This window comes from Paroedura picta, chromosome 13, assembly GCF_049243985.1.
Source record: "Paroedura picta isolate Pp20150507F chromosome 13, Ppicta_v3.0, whole genome shotgun sequence".
Classification (NCBI taxonomy): domain Eukaryota; kingdom Metazoa; phylum Chordata; class Lepidosauria; order Squamata; family Gekkonidae; genus Paroedura; species Paroedura picta.
In genome coordinates, this window is record NC_135381.1 from 36,522,787 (window position 1) to 36,542,493 (window position 19,707).

Below are 19,707 nucleotides of genomic sequence, written 5' to 3' on the forward strand. Positions count from 1 at the left end.
GCTCAATCTATCCAGAATCCCCATACCCTTGAATGACACTACTTAAATTCACTTCCTCAATCCAACCAACGCCTGCCTCTCAATGTGAGTCAGGTACACTGTAAAATTTCAGTGATGCCTTTAAATCTGAATGGTTTCAAGCTGTTGAAGACTCCTGTGGCAATCAAAACTAATCTGTCATGGGACCGAAGGGTACGCGAACACTGCCACAGCCAGATCTGACGTTAGATTTATTGAAGGGTAAATCATGTCATTTGGGGCATCGATTCACAGGAGGAGGGAGGGAAGCAATCCCTCTGCAGTTAATTTAATAATAAACTGGAAATGCATGATTACTGGAAAATGGAAACGTACCAGCACTTACGGCACACTGGATGGCCTTCTTCAGCAGGAAACCTTACTTCCCAGAGGCTTGGGGTTAACCAGCATTTAGCTAAAAACTGTTCAGGATACACCCAAAAGTGAACTCAGGAGAAGCCAAAGCCCCTTCTTTAGGGTCCTGGTGTGTGAAAGTGGGAACCCAAAGTGGGAACCCTTCACTTTGCAGCCTCTTGCAAAAGCTTACTAAAAAGAGACATATTCCCAGATGAAACAAAAATGGCAAGTTCCTGGCCGAAGCCAAGCACACAACTGCAAGGTGTACTAAACAAAATAGTGTGAAAAACAACAACAACACCTGAACACACAATGTTTAAAAATGTGACAAGCCTGCAGCTGTAAGTGATATTCAATATACCTATTATAAGTGTGTACAAGCTGTATAAATGCAGAAACAGAAAACATCAAAAAAGGGAGTTGACATAACATGACAAACTACAGACTGCCAACCAAACTCCGTTTTGTGTAGGTCTTCATCAGACTATTCCTGGGTTATCCGGCTGATTCTATTGGAAAACTGCTCCCTGTTGAAGACAAGGAGCCAAAAAAAGGTTCTCTCATCCATGCTATAAAGGTAAAAGGTAAAGGTATCCCCTGTGCAAGCACCGAGTCATGTTTGACCCTTGGGGTGATGCCCTCTAGCGTTTTCATGGCAGACTCAATACAGGGTGGTTTGCCAGTGCCTTCCCCAGTCATTACCCTTTACCCCCCAGCAGCAAGCTGGGTACTCATTTTACCAACCTCGGTAGGATGGAAGGCTGAGTCAACCTTGAGCCGGCTGCAGGTCAGAGCTTCAGACAGCATGTCGGCTGCCTTACCACCCTGCGCCATAAGAGGCTCTCATCCATGCTATACAAGATGCAAAATAACATCAGCTGATATTATTTTGCATCTCATTTAGCAGAGGTGAGAGGCAACTGAATAAAATGGATAACGCAGAAATGGTCCGATGAAAACCTTCTCCTCCAGGGATACTGAATGGTCTGGAAGCCAAATGTAGCTCTGTGGGAGGCTACCTTTAGATCTTCTGCACTGTGACACCGACCACACTCCTGCAATGTGGCATTCCTCCACAATGTGGCACCCACCCTATCTTTCAGGAAGGAAGGCAATGTTATTGCCCAATAAGGTTTGCGGTGGCAAGTCAATTCTGGGGGTTCTTGATGACATGGAAGGGCAATACTAGGTATGTAAGTAATACTAGTAATATAGCAATACTAGGTATGTAAGTAAATAGTATAAATGTAAAACTATATGAAACACCTGCCAGTGGTAATTACTCCAAGGATTTAAAGATCTCTATTATTTATTTTATGGTATATGTGTGTAATGTAGCCAGGAGAGCCTAAGACTGTCTGGCTGCCAGGCAAGAGATGTTTGGAGCTGATTTGCCATTGCCTGCCCCCATGTCACATGACCCTGTTATTCCTTGGAGTTATTCCTTTCTAAATGCTAGCCAGGGTGAACCATGCTTAGGTTCCATGATCTGATGGTATTGGGTTTGCCTGGGATACCCAGATTGGGTTATAGTTTGCCGCGACTGATTATGCATGGGGCAGAAAGACAAGGCTGGTGGCAGCTGGGCAGCGGGACTGATTTCTTAGTGTGCATGATGTTGCCACCATCCCGGCTCCCACCTGGATTCTTCTGCATTCTCTGTCTTGCTACAGTGGCCAACAGAGGCCCAGCCAGGACAGGCCTGTGTATAAAGGAAGAGCCAGGCTTTTGAGGTCCAGTTCCTCCCCCATACCTACAGTGTCCCTGCAGAGATACAAAATGCCCTGCTCGGCTTTGCAGTGCTCTGGAGACAAACAGGGCATGTCTACACCCTCGTGATGGTGGGGAATCTCTATGGTGGACTCCTCCCACCCCCTGTCTCCCCTGCTGATGCTGCCATGAGTTGTGGTGAACCTTTCCCACCCTAGAGTTGTGCATCTATATGCACAACTTGGGAGCTGTCCATGTGCGCCAGGGGAAGTTGTATTTGAGAAGTGGTGGGACATGCTACCCCACCACTAGGAACCAGTGGCAGCCTGGCACAGCCACCTCCGTGTATATTTACATGGAAGGCGATGTAAGCCACTGAGCACATTTACATGCCTCCTTCCACCCCAAAAAATCACATGACTACTGCATGCCTGATGTACTACCCCACTAAACATGCACAAAAAAGTATCTCTCTCTACCAATATTGAACATAATCCAGCTGTTGGATATCTGGAGAAAGAGGAAGGACTTACAAATCAGATTTATAATACTAAGCAGGAAAGCTTTCAAGTTCTGCAGAGCTTTCTGTTAGGCTGAATGTTAAAAGGTAAATGCTTCCCTATATTAAAAGGACCCTTCAAATTGAATTCTAGTGTTGTGGCTGATGAGGTGGATAGAAGTTACATGGAAATTCATGAAACCCTGGTTGAAAAAAGCCTGAGCCAGAGGAATCAAAGGGAATGTGTAGTCATGATAGTAAGGAATAAGGAGGGAAGGTATTCCACCATGTTCTATCAATGGTGGCCAGCTGTTTGCCCCTTGTCCCCAGCGGGAGTAGGTGAGGGTTGGCTTGCCAACATTTTCTTACTAGATTGTATTCTATTAACTGCTGTGCTTTAGGGTTTTTTTTTTAGGGGATTGTATTTTACTTATTTTATCTTGTAACCCACCACAAGCTCACTTTGCTGAGTGGCAGGCAATAAATTTAAATGATAAATAATAATATAAAAGAGCCTCTTGTGTGGTGCAGAGTGGTAAGGCAGCAGACATGCAGTCTGAAGCTCTGCCCATGAGGCTGGGAGTTCAATCCCAGCAGCCGGCTCAAGGTAGACTCAGCCTTCCATCCTTCCGAGGTCGGTAAAATGAGTACCCAGCTTGCTGGGGGGTAAACGGTAAAGACTGGGGAAGGCACTGGCAAACCACCCCGTATTGAGTCTGCCATGAAAACGCTAGAGGGCGTCACCCGTGCTTGCACAGGGGATACCTTTACCTTTACTAATAATAATGTCACTCACTTTTGGTGACCCTATGGAATATTCAAGGCAAGAGATGTTCAGAGGTGACTGCCTTCATGTCATGACCCCCGTGTTCCTCAGAGGTCTTCCATCCAAATATTGACTATAGTTGACCCTACTTAGCTTATGAGAGCTGATGAGACTGAGTTAGCCTGAGCTAGGAGCCTACATTTAGAAAAAGTCCTAACTTCCTTACCCGGTTTGTTGGCCTTCTGCGGCATCTAGTCTGCCACTGCCTAAAACAGGATGCTGGAATAAACGGACCTCTGGTCTGACCAGCAGGGTTCTTATGGTTTTGTGGTTCTTAACAATTCACAGTTAATAGGAAGCAGGTACACCTATCCAGTCTGAGACAATATAGTTTTCCATAGTGCCTCATCATTCCGTTCTTTTGACAAGTTGTAGGGAGACTCCTAAGATAGCATTCTAATTATATAAGGTAATTGCACGGGTTAGATGTTTCCTAAACTGGCAGTGATCAGCCCTTTGATATTTTAACACCGCTGCCCCAGGAGGCCGTATATCCAAAGGCCGTCAGCCGGTGGTGACTGATTCGCATTTGCTAAACACACGAGCTGAAATACCCGTAATAAGTGAAAAGGAATAAGATTTTTAAAAACAACAACAAAACCCCCAGTAGTTTTGGAATAAACAAAGGCTTGACTTATAGGAAGTGGCAGCTTGGATGGCTCAGGGCCTCAGATTGGTTTTGCCACTTGGTAATTTGACTGATTCACTTGAGTGGCCAGAAGAGGACATTTTCTGCCTGATTTCAGCATCATTTAGTCACCTGCTCCATGATTGCCGAGGCCAAGTCAATTGCTTTTGGTTCAGCACCGAGGGTTTGCGGCCGTGCATCTCAAAACGAACTTCTGCGGCATATGTGCTCAAAACTATTGAGATGTTAATGATAGTGGAATAACACTCCCTCTGCTTGTGGAGCAACGGCCCCATTACGCCGTTGCATACCTTCGGCTGGGGAAATAACGGTTGGATTTCTTAAGGTCTGTTTAAGCAGTCTCTGAGTCTTGAAAGACTGAATTGGAACAAGTAAAAATGGCCTTCTAGCCTAGTCCTTTACTCAACAGGCAACATGCATAACTAGAGTCCAGAGCTGTACTTGCCTCTTATTGTTATGCCAATAAAGGTTTATATATATATATATGAACTAGAGTCCAGAGGGATTTGCTAGCCTCATATGGTTTGTGTAAGGCCAAGCAGGAATCCCATTAACAAGAAGGGAAAGGATCAATTGGAAGGAAGTTGAAGGGCCACCTCCAGCTTACAAAATCAACAATGCCTTTGGACCTAGAATGAATGAATGAATGAATAGGTTCTTAGCAGTACTAATTGCTATTGCGAGATCTTAAAGATACAAAGAAGTACAAAATGTACCCAGTGTATCCGAGAGACCACCTCTGTGTCTATACCCCCAGAAGAGCTCTTCGCTCCACTACTTCCAACTGGCTGCGGATCCCTGGCCCTGAAGAGGCATGTTGGACCTCAACAAGGGCCAGGGCCTTTTCAGTCCTGGCCCCCACCTGGTGGAATGAGCTCCCCATAGAGATCAGGGTCCTGCCAGAAATTCTGCAATTCTGCAGGGCCTTCAGAAAGCAGCTCTTCCATCAGGCATTTGCTTGAGGCCGACTGACCCATAACATCTACAGGTGTCCCCCCGCCCGCCGCCAGACTGAGAGGTTGAACCTACCAAGGAAGTGTCAAAGTTACTGTTGTTAAAATACTATTCTAGTTCTAGTTGGTATATTACTGTTGTTATATTGTTATGTTGTTACTAGCAAGAAAGCCCATTGCAACCAGGAATGCAATGGGCGCTAGGACCCAGGGGACACCAGGAGGTGCTTTTTTTTTCTGCTGCGTGGAGCTGTGAAAGGCTCCTACAGGGTTTTTTTTTCTGCTGCGTGGAGCTGTGAAAGGCTCCTACAGGGTTTTGTTTTCTGCTGCTTGGATCTGCGAAAGGCTCCTACAGGGTTTTTTTTTCTGCTGCTTGGAGCTGTGAAAGGCTCCTGCAGGGTTTTTTTTTTCTGCTAGCTCTCGTGGGCGTGCCGGCTTGGAGCTCCTACAGGGGTTTTTTTTCCTGCTGCTTGGAGCTGGGAAAGGCTCCTTCAGGGTTTTGTTTTCTGCTGCTTGGATCTGCGAAAGGCTCCTACAGGGTTTTTTTTTCTGCTGCTTGGATCTGCGAAAGGCTCCTACAGGGTTTTTTTTTCTGCTGCTTGGAGCTGTGAAAGGCTCCTGCAGGGTTTTTTTTTTTCTGCTGCCTCTCGTGGGCGCGGCGGCTTGGAGCTACTACAGGGGTTTTTTTTTCTGCTGCTTGGATCTGCGAAAGGCTCCTACAGGGTTTTTTTTTTTCTGCTGCCTCTCGTCGGCGCGGCGGCTTGGAGCTCCTACAGGGGTTTTTTTTTCTGCTGCCTCTCGTCGCGCTAGCGGCGAAAGGCTCCTCCGGGGGTGTTTCTTTTTTTTCTGCAGCTTCTCGGCGGCTGGAGTCTTGTGTTGTGTTTGCGGCGGGGGCTTCCTTGGGGCCGGCCTGACGCGGTGAGAGACGCTTCGCGCCTCTCACCACGTCAGGCCGGGAGCAACTGCGAGCCGCGCTGAGCGCGGCTCGCAGTTGCTGGGAATCGGAGGGACCAATCGGCAGGCGCTTCGCGCCTGCCAATTGGTCCCTCCGATTGTCTGTCGTGAGGAAGGGTCCAATTCGGACCCTTCCTCATCACGGACAGAGCCCTCCTCAAGGCCCCTTAACCATTTATTTAGTCCGTGGCGCCCGCGGCGCCACGGGCGGTGTACAGATATTGTTATATTGTTATACTGGTGCTGTTCTATGTAAATGTTCTAAATTGTTTTCTGTAAATAGAGCTGTAGGGAAGGGCGGTATAAAAATCTAGATAGATAGATAGATAGATAGATAGATAGATAGATAGATAGATAGATAGATAGATAGATAGATAGATAGATAGATAGATAGATAGATAGATAGATAGATAGATAGATAGAAAACAGGAAACAACTATGGTGTAAGGCTCTTGCAGAAAACTGTACTTTTAATGTTATTATTTCATCTTTTGTTTTGTTTTTCCTTTTTTCTTGCTTTTTTCCTGTTTAACTCTGCTTTCTCATAGTAATGAAAATCTTTAATCTTTAATTAACAAATAAAAGAAATGATAATCTACAAATCCTGGATTACATAACCATCAATTAAGCCAATTCCTTCCCTTCTTAACAGTCACCCTCTGCTAAAAACAAAAGGAGGAGGAGGGTTTACAAGAGCCTCAAATTGGTATAACATTGTTTCAGCCTATTTTCTACTTGACATATGTTCTTATATGATTCAGCCACGTTTTTCCAGAATCAAAGTCCATGATCTGGCATACCTAATCTGCTAATAAAATGAAAAGGTGACCTTGCCTAATTTAATAAGTCAGCGCAGACATACTCTTTCAACATGTTAAAGAACTCCTGAAAGGTTATCATAGCTTTCATTTAGAAAAGGTTGCTCTCTCCTTCCCAGCCATCTTTTTCAAAACTGTATTTTTCCTTGCTGCAACGCAGTTATAGTACTTTTAGTTTTTATTTGGATTATAAGGTATTTTGATTTTTGTTGAAGGCCCTGATCAGTATGCGTTACAATCCACACGCTTGTTTTTCGAGTAAAAACATCCTGCCCTGCAGAATAATGAAGGTCTCTAGCTGGGATAAAATTAGAGTTTTGAACATTTAGGTCATAAATTTAGCACTGAAGCAGTCAAGCCGACTAACCTCAATAATCATCCATATGTCCTGAGGACAAATACAACACCCAACCGTAATTTAACCTGAGATGTGATGCGTAGCATTTAGTTATTCTTTCGGAGAAGAACTATGTGTGGTATCATGACTGGACGAGTATATGGAAGACCCAAGTTCAAATCCCCTCTCTACTAGAAGAACTCTTTGAGTAGACTTGAAAGGCATTCTTTGATCCATGCTTTGGCTTTAAGAGGAGGCGATGAAGAAGGAAGAGGAAGAAGAGTTGGTTCTTATATGCCACTTTTCTTTACCCGAAGGAGGCTCAAAGCGGCTTACATCGCCTTCCCTTTCCTCTCCCCACTACAGACACCCTGTGAGGGAGGTGAGGCTGAGAGAGCCCTGATATTACTGAAGAAGAGAACTGGTTCTTATATGCTGCTTTTTCTCTACCCGAAGGAGGCTCAAAGTGGCTTACGGTCGCTTTCCCTTTCCTCTCCCCACAACAGACACCCTGTGAGGTGGGTGAGGCTGAGGGAGACCTGATATCACTGCTTTATGAGAACAGTGCTTCAGGGCTGTGGTGAGCCCAAGGTCACCCAGCTGGCTGCCTGTGGAGGAGTAGGGAATCAAACCCGGCCTACCATATTAGAAGCCACCATTTTTAATCACGATAGAGGCATTCAGAGGTGGTTTGCCATTGCCAATCTTTGTATTGGGACTCACATATTCCTTTGTGGTCTCCCATCCAAATACTCATCAGGCTGACCCTTCTTACTGCCTGAGATTTGACAAAATCAGGCTAACAGCTGTAACATGTACAACATGAGGAAGGAAAAGGAAGCCAGTGAATAGACATAGGTGCTGAAATTCTCACTGAATCCGGAATTACTACAAAACTTATTCCATAGACAAAGTTTCAGAGTAACTCCTGACAGGGCAGAAATAATGCAAAACATGGAGAGGAAGGTCTTTTGCTTACTTAAGTTTGACAAAGGAAATAAATGGCTTTGGTACAAACCACACATTTCCTCACAATTCATAAATACATGGAATAATTATTTTCAGGGGGAGTCGTTTTAAACTAATTTATTGCATTTTTATGGAGTGCTAGACCAACTTCTTATTTGCGGTCTGTCAGGACAGCAGTAAATTATGGCAAACATAACATTAAATGCTGTGCCATAAAGCAAATATTTATCTAATTTGGGATTCTGTACATCTTAAAAAGCATGATGGCTTGCTTTTCTCATGTCAAAGGCAAATAAGTGTCTGCATTATTTCTATTGGCCATACAGACTAAAGGGGCAGAGCCATCGCTCAACTAATTCAAAGAGCTGCCATTACCACTTAAGATTTTTATTATAATACATGACTCTCTTTTATGTTCCAAATACAGACCATGGCAATCCTTTAAAAAGAGCCAAACTACAATCCAATAATGTAACGCAAGCTCACAGGATTACAGTAGCCTCAAAAGGTTGATAACAAATGAATTAATAGTCATGAAACCCATAATTTTCTTCCCATAATATGAAGCACTATTGTAATGGCCATACCCTGCACAGACCTAGGCTCACTGCTCCAAGGTCTAGAACCATCACATTCTTGAGTTCAGCCTTCCTCACAAGTCTAGTATGAAATGTCCACCAAGTCTCTTGCAGTCAGAGCCAGTAGCAAGGGTGGGAAATGGTATCCCACCAATACTTTAGAAATTTCTCAGGTCTCAACAGCCTCCCAGCTCTGTGGTTCAACTAGTTCCCAGCCACTGGAGTGGACATCAGGGGAATCCCTGTCCTAGATATACTATTGATGTCCTGTTGATGTCCTCTACAAAACAAGACATTCTGTATGGATCACCTTCTCTCAGGAGAGCCATTGTTGTGTAGTGGCTAAGAGCAGAAGACTCTAATCTGAGTTTTATTGCCCACTCCTCCACATAAAGCCAGCTGGTGATCTTAGGACAGTCACAGTTCTCTCAGAGCTCTCTAGGCTTCACCAACCTCACAAGGTGTCTTGGGGGTAGAGAAAAGGTAGGCTGCTTCGAAACTCCTTCGGGTAGTGAAAAGAAGGGTACAAAACTGCCAACTCGTCTTCAAGAGCCATCTTGGTGTAGTGGTTCAGAGCAACCACCTCTAATCTGGAGAGCCAGGTTTGACTCCCCACTTCTCCTCCACATGCAGCCATCTGGGTGACCTTGGGCCAGTCACAGTTCTCACAAAGCTCTCTCAGCCTCACCAACCTCACAAGTGTCTGTTGTGGGAGAGGGATGGTAGGTCACTATAAGGCGCTTTGGTAGTAAAAAGTGGGTTACAAAAAAATCCAGCTCTTCAAACAGATCAGGCTCCCCAATGCCCTTTTACAGAAAGCTACTCCGGTTTGTTGCAGGCACAGATAGAAAGCAGAGTGAGATTTAGCCTTAGCTTCACCCACAGCTTTGCATTGTCCTTTGGTGACCCCAGCTGGCCTTCAGTTTCTTCCAGGTCAACTTGCAGCCCTCATCCGGGAAATCTTTCTATTTGACTCATCAAGATCCTGTTTCTAATATCATGCTTTCTACCTGATACAGAGCCTCTAGTGGCGCAGAGTGGTAAGGCAGCTGTCTGAAAGCTTTGCCCATGAGGCTGGGAGTTCAATCCCAGCAGCCGGCTCAAGGTTGACAGCCTTCCATCCTTCCGAGGTCGGTAAAATGAGTACCCAGCTTGCTGGGGGGTAAACGGTAATGACTGGGGAAGGCACTGGCAAACCACCCCGTATTGAGCATGCCATGAAAACGCTAGAGGGCGTCACCCCAAGGGTCAGACATGACCCGGTGCTTGCACAGGGGATACCTTTACCTTTACCTTTACCAAGAGAGAATTACTTGAGCAGGGCCATGGTTTGAGGATAGAGCCCCCCATGGTTTGAGGATAGAGCCCCCCAATTCCCAGGGGCTCCTGGGAATTGTAGTCCATGGACATCTGGAGGGCCACAGTTTGACTACCCCTGCTCTAGGAGGATTCTTACAGCCTGCAAACTCTTAAATTCATTTTAAACTGTTCAATGATCTATTATTTTTTATTTGATGTTCTTATTGTGATTTAATTATGTTTTGTGTTTTTATTAGGTCACTACTGAGCCCAATGCACTACCCAAAGGAGCCTCAAAGCAGCCCCCCCCCCAGGTGTGAGTAGCAGACTGAGTTATCTTGACCTCCTTCCTCGCCCCTCCGGTAGTGGGGATGGGTGGAGGGGGGTCTGCCATGTTCTGGGTTTTTATTCCTTCTAATGAGGGTTTTAATGGATTTTTAATGGACACTGTAACCCGCTATTAGCCGGCTTCAGAAGTGGCTAGAAATAAATTTAATAATAATAATAATAATAATAATAATAATAATAATAATAATAATAATAATAATAGTAATATGCTGAAATCTCAAGTAGAGAGCCTTTTTGTCATTCTGACAGAGGTGCAAGATGCAATGACATGCAGGAGGGCCTTTTATGTGTTGTCCCCCAGACTCTGGAACAGCTTCCCTCTGGTGATTTACCATACCCCTCTTCCTCTAGGCCAGGGGTAGTCAAACTGCAGCCCTCCAGATGTCCATGGACTACAATTCCCAGAAGCCCCTGCCAGTTTGACTACCCCTGCTCTAGGCCTCTGATGTATAGTTTCCTTTGGCTGCTGTCCTTCCAGAGTATGAGGGAGGGAAAGGGGATCATGCTTTTAATGTTTGGATGCATTTTAGATTATTTTATTCCGCATTGCTGTGGCCCACTGTGGGACCATTGGGTGAAGGAACGGGATATAAACACCTAAACAGACAAAGTTAGGTTATTTTTTTATTGTGTAAGATGCATTTAGCAGGGTTGCTGGTAAGGCAAAACTGTCACAGAACCTTAGTACCTAGAATAGTTTTTCTCAACTTTTTTAACATTGAGAAACCCCTGAAACATTCTTCAGGCTTCCAGAAACCCCAGAGGTGGCACGATTGTACGCAATATTGTTGGAAAGCAAGGCTGTGTACAAGTCCACCTGGGCCCCTTCCTCTTCTCACCCCCTCCAGGTTGATAATTGGTCATTTTGGGAGGCGGGTAGTGTATCAACATAACCATATATTGTTATATCACCTGATAAATGTTTAACAAATTTGGGGAAAAATATATAAAAAATTAATTCCCACCTATTCAGGACACCTATCCAGAGATGTCAAGAAACTCTATCATTTCATGAAACCCTGGTTGAGAAAGCCTAGCATAGATGGAAGATTTCTTGGATATAGGCCTCTCTCAGAATCAGTAATAATTTACTAAAGTTATATTAAGATGATTGATCAATAAGTACCTATATAAAAGCCGTTTAAAAGGACAAGCCATATCTGCAGGTTTACCTCTAAAGATGGCATCATTAAAAAGAGTAGATGATCAGACACAGGGAAAAGGGAATAGTTTTCAGAGATTGTAACACACCAATCCCATAAAATTCACTATATTCCAGCTTATATATCTTGTTAATACATTTATCCATTTTTATTGGTAGGGAAAAAAAAAACCCAGCTTTCTACGATCTGGTGAGGCATTTCTTGTGAGCACGTGATTTGTATGAAATATTTCTTGTTTCAGTCTAGTTTGAGGGCACAGCAGATGGAGCGCAGGGTACTGTGGGAGATGCCATTTATCACAGTGACAGGGCGTGGGTAGCCATGATCCTCTCACCACGGGGGGAAAGTCAAATGAGGAGTAGGATTCTAAAGCTGGACTTCGCGGAGTTTGGCAACACTTGTGCTGCTCATTAACTTAATCATATTAATTTATTAGCCATATACATCAAAGTAATTCACTGCAGAATTGTCACCGGGAATCATTTATAACCGCTAACGTTCTCTACAAAGAGGGGGAAGCAAAGCAGTTGTTCTGAAAGGGCCCAGTTTGTTTCAATTGTTCGTAATTCCTTTTGCATTTTTTTTTGGGGGGGGGGGAGAATTAGGGCTGGCTGGTTTCTCACATCCATGAACAATTGTTCTGATTCTTTTTTTTACCAGCCCCCGCCCCTTTTAAAATCAACTAGATACAAAGAAATTAAGGATAAGTTTTTCCAACCGTTTAGTTGTCTGCTATGGAAAGCTTCACTTAATTGATGTCCATTTGTTAGACTCATTTGGCACATTCCAGGAAGACACCACAAAATCATTATTCTTCCAATGGCTGCAGTGGGGTGGTGAAATGCGTAAGATCTCCTGCACCTCGTCCCCCTATATAAGGGGAAATCCCTTTTTTCTAATGGCTGCATCTCATTTTATCCTGTCCTTATACCAAAAAGGCAGAAGCGGCTGATTAGCTTGTGGCCCGGCAAGCTTCTTTTTGTGGGGGGGAGAGGGAAGCAGGGCCGGGCATGCGCAATGCGCGGCCGCAAACGTGCATGCGCGGGAGTGCCACGCATGCGCGGCATGCGCGGCCGGGCAATCGCCCTCCCCGCCAGCGCCGGTCCGCAGCCTCAAGAAGGTTGCGGACCGCTGATCTAGGGAGTTCGATGGCAGAATTGTATTTCAGACTCCTCAGTTGACAATCAAATTTTGCATTTCACCAACACTTGCAATAGTACCTAGATCTGGTTTTAATTTAGTTTCTTTAAGTACCAGTCTAATTTCTTCTGATTTTCCCTTCTGGTAAGATTTAGGGAATAGCTTTAAAATCACTTCCTCCCACTCCTAATCCTTGTCCCTCCCTTAAGCACCTAAACCAGGCTTTCTCAGCTAGGTTTCATGAAACCCTTAGGTTTCGTGACAGCCCTGGAAGGGTTTCCTGAATGGGTGGGAGTTAATTAATTTTAAAAAAATATTTTGAAAATTTGTTAAGAAGAAAAAGAGTTGGTTCTTATATGCCTTTTTTCTCTCATGTTTAGAGTGCCAGGGTGGTGCAGTGGTTAAAGTGTTGGATTAGGATCTGTGAATCTCCGGTTCAAATTTCCACTATGCCATGTGAGCTCACTGGGTAACTTTGGGCCAATCACATTTACTCAGCCTATCCTACTTCATAGGGGTGTTGTGAGGATAAACCAGAGGGAAGGAGAATGATATAAGCCGCCTTCAGTCCCTACTGGCAGGAAAGGCGGGAGAGAAACAGCAAATAAACAGATGTTGATTGTAAAACTGATCGGTCTATTCTAGGTGTTTAGTAAAAGCTGAAATTGCAAAACTGGGGACAGAGATTCTTTGTCTGTCTTAAAACACTTCCATACATGACAACTAGTGACACTGACACTTCCCACAACAAACACAGACCAGATGGACATAAAACGTGCCAAGGTTCTCATATGTATGCCCACAAATATTTAAAGATACAAATAGTACAACATCCACATTTTACATTTATTTAATTACTGGAACTGTCTGTTGGTTGTCCTCTCCACAAACTGCTCAAGGTAGCTACTGAGGACCATAAAACTCTACAATAAAACATCACCCAAATGCTGGTGAGCTAAAAATGAAAAAAAAAAAAAGACAATACAGCTTCAGCCAACGCACAGGGGTATTCCCTTCTGCCTTCTCAAATAAAATAAACTCACTGAGGAAAATGTTTGGGCCAACAAAAAAATGTTTTCACATGATGCTGGAAAAACCAGGCTCAGGGAGTCACCAAGGAAAAGGCTGTTTGTGGTGAATCTCGCTTCTGAAAGTGGGGGTACAAAGAGCAGGGCCTTTAATGATGAGCTTAACTACTGGACATAGGTTCATAAGAGAGTAGGCAGTCTAGGGTTGGGCAATTCGGCGTCCCATGTGGCCGTTCGTGCCGGAAGCAGCCAGGCCCCAGTTCACGGGAGGGGAAGGGGAGATGCGGGCATCAGTGCGCCGACCGGTGTCCGTGCCTCCCCTCCCCCCTGTGGCACTGGCTGCTTCGGGCGCAAACAGCTGCTTTGGATGCTGATGCACCCAACCCTGGTAGGCACTCCTTCAACCAGACATATGCAGGAACATTTAGGACAGTGGGATGGATGCTATGGGAAGGATGGCTGAGACCGGAAAGAAGTTATGGCCTCTTTCACTGGCCTGAGAGCTGCTGGATAGTTCTTCCAAATCCACCCAAGAAATATCAACTAGACAGATGGTTTACAAGTTCCATCTGACGGATCCCCCTCTCCTTTTCCCTCAGTTTCTCTTGTGTTTCTTGTCTTGAGCCTGAGGGCAAGGCCTGTCTCTTAATTCGCAGGAAAATCAGGTCCAAACTGTGCAACTAGGATTAAAACCCTAATCATTATGGTTCCTTTTTATCTGTGAAACTTTTTATTACTTTATCACTTTTATTACTCCCTGTGATTTTATCAGTTTGATGACTTAATTTTAACCGACTTTTGTACTGTACAGTCAATTTGCTGGAAATGGCCAATGGCCGACTAATAAACTAAATCTGAATCTTTACTAATATGAAGCATTTTGTCATACACCAGCTGAAAAAATGGGGAACATACATATATACAAATAAATAAACTTCAAAGTACAGACCGGCATTTAACTGGCTGCACAGTCATTTCGGTAGGAGTCTTTCATTTTGAAAATAAGACAGGCTGTCTTTTCACCCTTCCCACAACACTTCAAGGAAGTGCTTGTGGTGTCTATGAGTCCCTTTGAGATAAACAATCCCCCCACCCTACCACATAACCAAGTATTTAATGGCACTTTCCCTTTAAGGAAATTACGATTAATGAAGAACTAAATCGCAAATCCATTAGATTTTAGTCAGCACAAGCAACACCACCCGGGTTTTCGTGAATGCTCAAAAAAAAAAATCCAATAATGTAACCTCTGGTAAAGTTTGAAAAGCCCTGAAGGACAAGGCAGTTAGATCAATATTAGTTTATTTCAACTGCTGTGCAGGACGGAAGGGAAAGAGAGCCGATCATCCAGCGGATTTTATTACCTGTTGGGGAGATAAGCCCCGGTGATAAGAGGCCGGGAACTCCATGGGGCAGAAGGCGTGTGTTCTCTTGTATCACCACCCCCAGAGAGCGCTTGGGGGGTCTCCCTGGTCGTGAACTGTGGAAACAAAAGTGAAAATAAACTTTAAGTGCTCTTTCGTCAAAAGGATTTGCATAGTAATGCACTTTGCATTGATTTTTAAGGGCCTGAATGGCCAAGTCCTTGGCTGCTTACAAAACCCAGCAGCTTAACTCTTTGCGTACTCTCGAGGCACCAAATGATGAGACCGGGTACTCTTCACATTTTTTACCCGGCCTCTCCTTCAAGGGATAGAGTGGCCAACCTCCAGGTGGTGGCTGAGATCTCCTGGAATTACAACTGTTCTCCAAGTAAAAGAGGTCAACTCATCTGGAGAAAATGGCTGCTTTGGAAGGTTGGCTCTATAAGATTATACCTCACTGAAGTCCCCCCCCAAGCCCCAGCTTCCTCAGGCTCCACCTCCAAAACCTCCAGGTATTTCCCAACCCAGAGGCGGCAACCAAGGAGCACAAGGTATTAGCTCTCTTAGGGATGCCAGTCTCCAGGTGTGACCTGGGGATCCCCAGTTCTATATCCTCACCTCCAGAATAAAGAGATCAAATCCCCAGGAGAAAATGGCATTATGCTCCACTGAGGTCCCTCCCAGCCAAAAATTCCCCCACTCCTGGCTCCAACCCAAAGCGGGCAACCCTATTTCCACCACACTTACCCACACAGCAGCTAGGGTTGCCAACATCCATAATGAACTGTCTCTGAAGTGCTATGGTCTTTTCAAACAGTGCTCCTTCTACCCCCCCTACCCTGACCATGCGTCCTTTTTTACTGCACAATCTTCCTCCGAGCTTTTTTACAGCGCTAAACGAAAATAGCACTGAAGTGCCATATTAGTGCTATAGCACTCGATATAGAACGTTCAAAAAAATACATGAAAGATTGCATTGGGAGGGGAGAGCAGCATTTTAGAAAGTGATTTTGTGGCGCAGAGTGGTAAGGCAGCAGAAATGCAGTCTGAAAGCTCTGCCCATGAGGCTAGGAGTTCAATCCCAGCAGCCGGCTCAAGGTCGACTCAGCCTTCCATCCTTCCGAGGTCGGTAAAATGAGTCCCCAGCTTGCTGGGGGGTAAACGGTAATGACTGGGGAAGGCACTGGCAAACCACCCCGCATTGAGTCTGCCATGAAAACGCTAGAGGGCATCACCCCAGACATGACTCGGTGCTTGCACAGGGGATACCTTTACCTTTTTATGGACACTATAATCACATACCACAGTGATCCAGAAGCACAACAAAAACAGAAAAAAGCACAATAAAATCAGAGTCCTTTAAGACCAACAAAGATTTATTCAAGGTGTGAGCTTTCGAGTGCAAGCACTCTTTGTTAGTCTGATTTTATTGTGCTACTTCAGGCCAACACGGCTACTCATTTGAATCTATCCTTATAGAAAAAAAAGCAGTTTCCCTTAAAAACGCTCAACCACGCTTAGCCAACCCGACGTGAGCAGGTTGGTAGGAAGAGGTAAATAAATTCCACTAACAGCCAGTTACTAAACCGGGTCTGTCTGAAGTGACAGAAAGAAATCCATTAGCAATCAGTTACTAAAACAGAATACAAAGGCAGTTTGAAAACGGCCGGGGTGAATACAGCCATCCTGCAACAACGGATGAGAGGTTCATAGAAAGACCATTGCCCTCCCGGCAAATTACTTCTCCTGTTCGCTAAGAAATGCAAGTTAAACTTCACTCCATCAGTCCTGTAGTGGCAAAACTCTTTATCAAAACAAGACAAACTCAGTGTTTAAATGGCAGAAATTTCTGGTATCATTGCACAAAGGTGCCATTACGGCATTCACATTTTGACAAAATGTGTGCATGCCATTTGTTTTATTGTACATCTGTCTCATACCCTGCAGAAATAGTAGCATTATTCTTCACTTTACTATTTGAGTCCTGTACCTTTCTCTTCTTCTCTAGACGAAATTTCAAGTTCAATTTTATATGATTTTTTTTTCATTTTTTTAACTTGCATTCTTATTTGACTTTGGGGAGTCTTACAAAGAACAATCTGGCATGCCATGATCGAAGATGTGCTGTACAAATTGATACATCTCATGGCCCAACAGCACTCCAGTCTGGGCAACCTGTGGGCCGTGGTAGAAACCAAGCAATAAACCCATACATATACCCATTAAGCACAAGAGTGCAGCTATCCAGCAACCAGCCAATCGCCTTCCGTCCCCCACCCCTGACCACCCCCTCCTCCTTCCACTTCCCTCTGAGGCTTGGAGGCTGCAGATCCCTGCTGCATAAGAGCTGCCCCTGCCAGTGAGTTCCCTAACAGCTGCCTGCAGCCTTTCCAGGTCCTGGGGGGGAGGAGGAGGAGGAGGCCATACGCAGGTTTCTTCTACTCCACCCCCCTAATCTAACTTCCATTGTATTCCTGAATGCAATGTGGCCCCTAGTTGTGAGTATAAGACTCAAAAGCTGAAAGAAAACAGCATCTGAAGTTCTATCATAGCTACTTCTCTATATTTCTGCAAACTTCTGAATAAACTTTTTAAAGCCATTTTGCCTGCAGAGAGCTGAACAGGGTAGACCTACTGTAGCTGTACCTTCAAATTTACTAGAATCAGATGTAAATTTACATATTAATCAAGACAAATAAACATGTGCTGATTTAACTAGGAAACAGCCTGATGACAATTTAATCAGCACAGGTTGAAAGGTCCATCACTACTGCATCCTGTTGCAGTGAAAATATTGATTGTGTTACTGATTTCGGTAATGCCTTATTTTGCAGGGCACAAATAATCATGTAATTACTCTTTAATTCAATGGTGATTGCTTGCTAGCAATTATTATGGGGTTTATTTTTGTTTAATTACAAGATTTATACTCGGCAATATAAAACAATATTTCATGTTTTGGGGAAGATGGCAAGGGGACAGGAACAGTCCACGGTTCAAGCAGCCCACCTGTGAATCCTTAGGGTTAGCACATGTGCACCTCCGCATTACGGATCCTTCAGACTTGACACCAAACCACAGTTTGTAGCTGGTCAATAAACTCTGTTTTGGTGTTATGTTTGAAACAAACAGGAAAACAAAAGAATGACAAACGACTTTGCATTCACATTTCCCTTGTGAGGAACGTAGGGAAGCACGAAATTAAGGTGCAAATTGCCTAACTAACACATCACTTCATGCATTTAGTACTGAGGTGCACATACCAGCTCTTCTACTATCCATCAAGATTGTTGGCTAGATGAGAACGGGACAAATCTGATTATGGAGCCATTCAAAAGACACAAGATCTTGATCCAGAGAAAGACAGCTTCAAGTCCTGGTGAAATAACTCTAAAAAGTTCCCCTCAAATTAGGCCACCGGTCCTCTTAACCCAGGTTTACCTTCTCCAACTAGCAGTGACTTTCCAAGGCTTTACACAAGATTCTCAAGGCACACTGTCACCTGAAATCCTTTAAAATTGAGATATACTAAGCCAAACCTTAGCTCCTCTACTTGCAAGGCTCTATTGAGTTGTGGACTCCTCACAAGGCTATACGCAGTTTTGGTCCTACCTACCTGTGGGACTGCTTATCTCCTTAAGCTCCCTGCAGGGCACTTCGCTCTGCGGGTATGAAGCTGCTGGTGATCCTGGGGCCCTGGGAAGTACGCCGGGCCTCGACCAGAGCCAGGGCCTTTTCGGTCCTGGCCCCTACCTGGTGGAATGAGCTCCCGGAAGAGCTGAGGGTCCTGATGGAGCTATCTGGGTTCCGCAGGGCCTGCAGGAGCTCTTTAACCAGGCATTTGGTTGACGCTGGACGGGAGGTCCAGGGTTATAAGAACGGGTCCCTCCACCCAGTGTGTGTTCTGGTCTGTTTAGACCAGTGGTCCCCAACCCGCGGGCCACGGCCCGGTGTCGGGCCGCGAAGGCCTTGGCACCGGGCCGCGGCTCCTTCTTCCCTCCCCCCCCGAAGTGAGAAGCTCACCAGGCCGCGAGCAAAGCGGCCGCCAAAGCGGCCGATTAGCTCATGGCCCGGCAAGCTTCTTGTTTTGGGAGGGGGAAGAGAAACTTGCCGAGCCACAAGCTAATCGGCCGCTTTAACGGCTGATTCGCTGGCGGCCCGGAGGGGCCGGGAGGGGGAGCCGCGGACACCGGCGGCGCAAACGCGCGTGCGCGGACTGCTGCGCACGCGCGTTTGCGCTGGGGCTGCCGTGCGTGCGCGGGCCCCTGGGCCGCCCTCTCCCCCCACTCCAGAGCAGCGGTCCGCAGCAGCCGAAAAGTTGCAGACCGCTGGTTTAGACTAAGTACGGACTTTGTATTTCCCCCCTGACTTCCCATCGTCTGTTGTTATTAACATCATATTATCCTGCAACCAGTGCACTGAGACACTGCGGGGAGTTAGGTTTAGTTATTTTTATTTGCCACCAGGTGTGGACCGTGGGTGTTCTAATTTGTTTTGAGGTGTTTTTTGTTATGATTTATAGTAAATCGCCATGAGTTACCTGACACCTGACGCCATGAGTTACCTGAAGTCAACTTGGCGTTGTGCATTAGGCTTAGTACTAGTTTTCATGGGCAGGAACCCTCTGCAAGCCACCCAGGTTGAGAACCCAATCTTAATGCTGGAAAAAAACCCAACAACCGCTGGGTGGATCTGCA

General features: G+C 45.2%; 1 protein-coding gene across 3 annotated transcripts in view; it reads right to left on the reverse strand.

The window, feature by feature from the left end:
* Positions 1 to 19,707, reverse strand: part of DACH2 (dachshund family transcription factor 2) — a 355,035-nt gene that overhangs the window by 174,108 nt on the left and 161,220 nt on the right. For all 3 annotated transcript variants that reach the window (XM_077307556.1, XM_077307558.1, XM_077307557.1), the window contains exon 2: positions 15,011 to 15,126. In XM_077307556.1, coding sequence (XP_077163671.1) covers positions 15,011 to 15,126 — 116 coding nt within the window. The remainder of the gene's footprint in view (positions 1 to 15,010; positions 15,127 to 19,707) is intronic.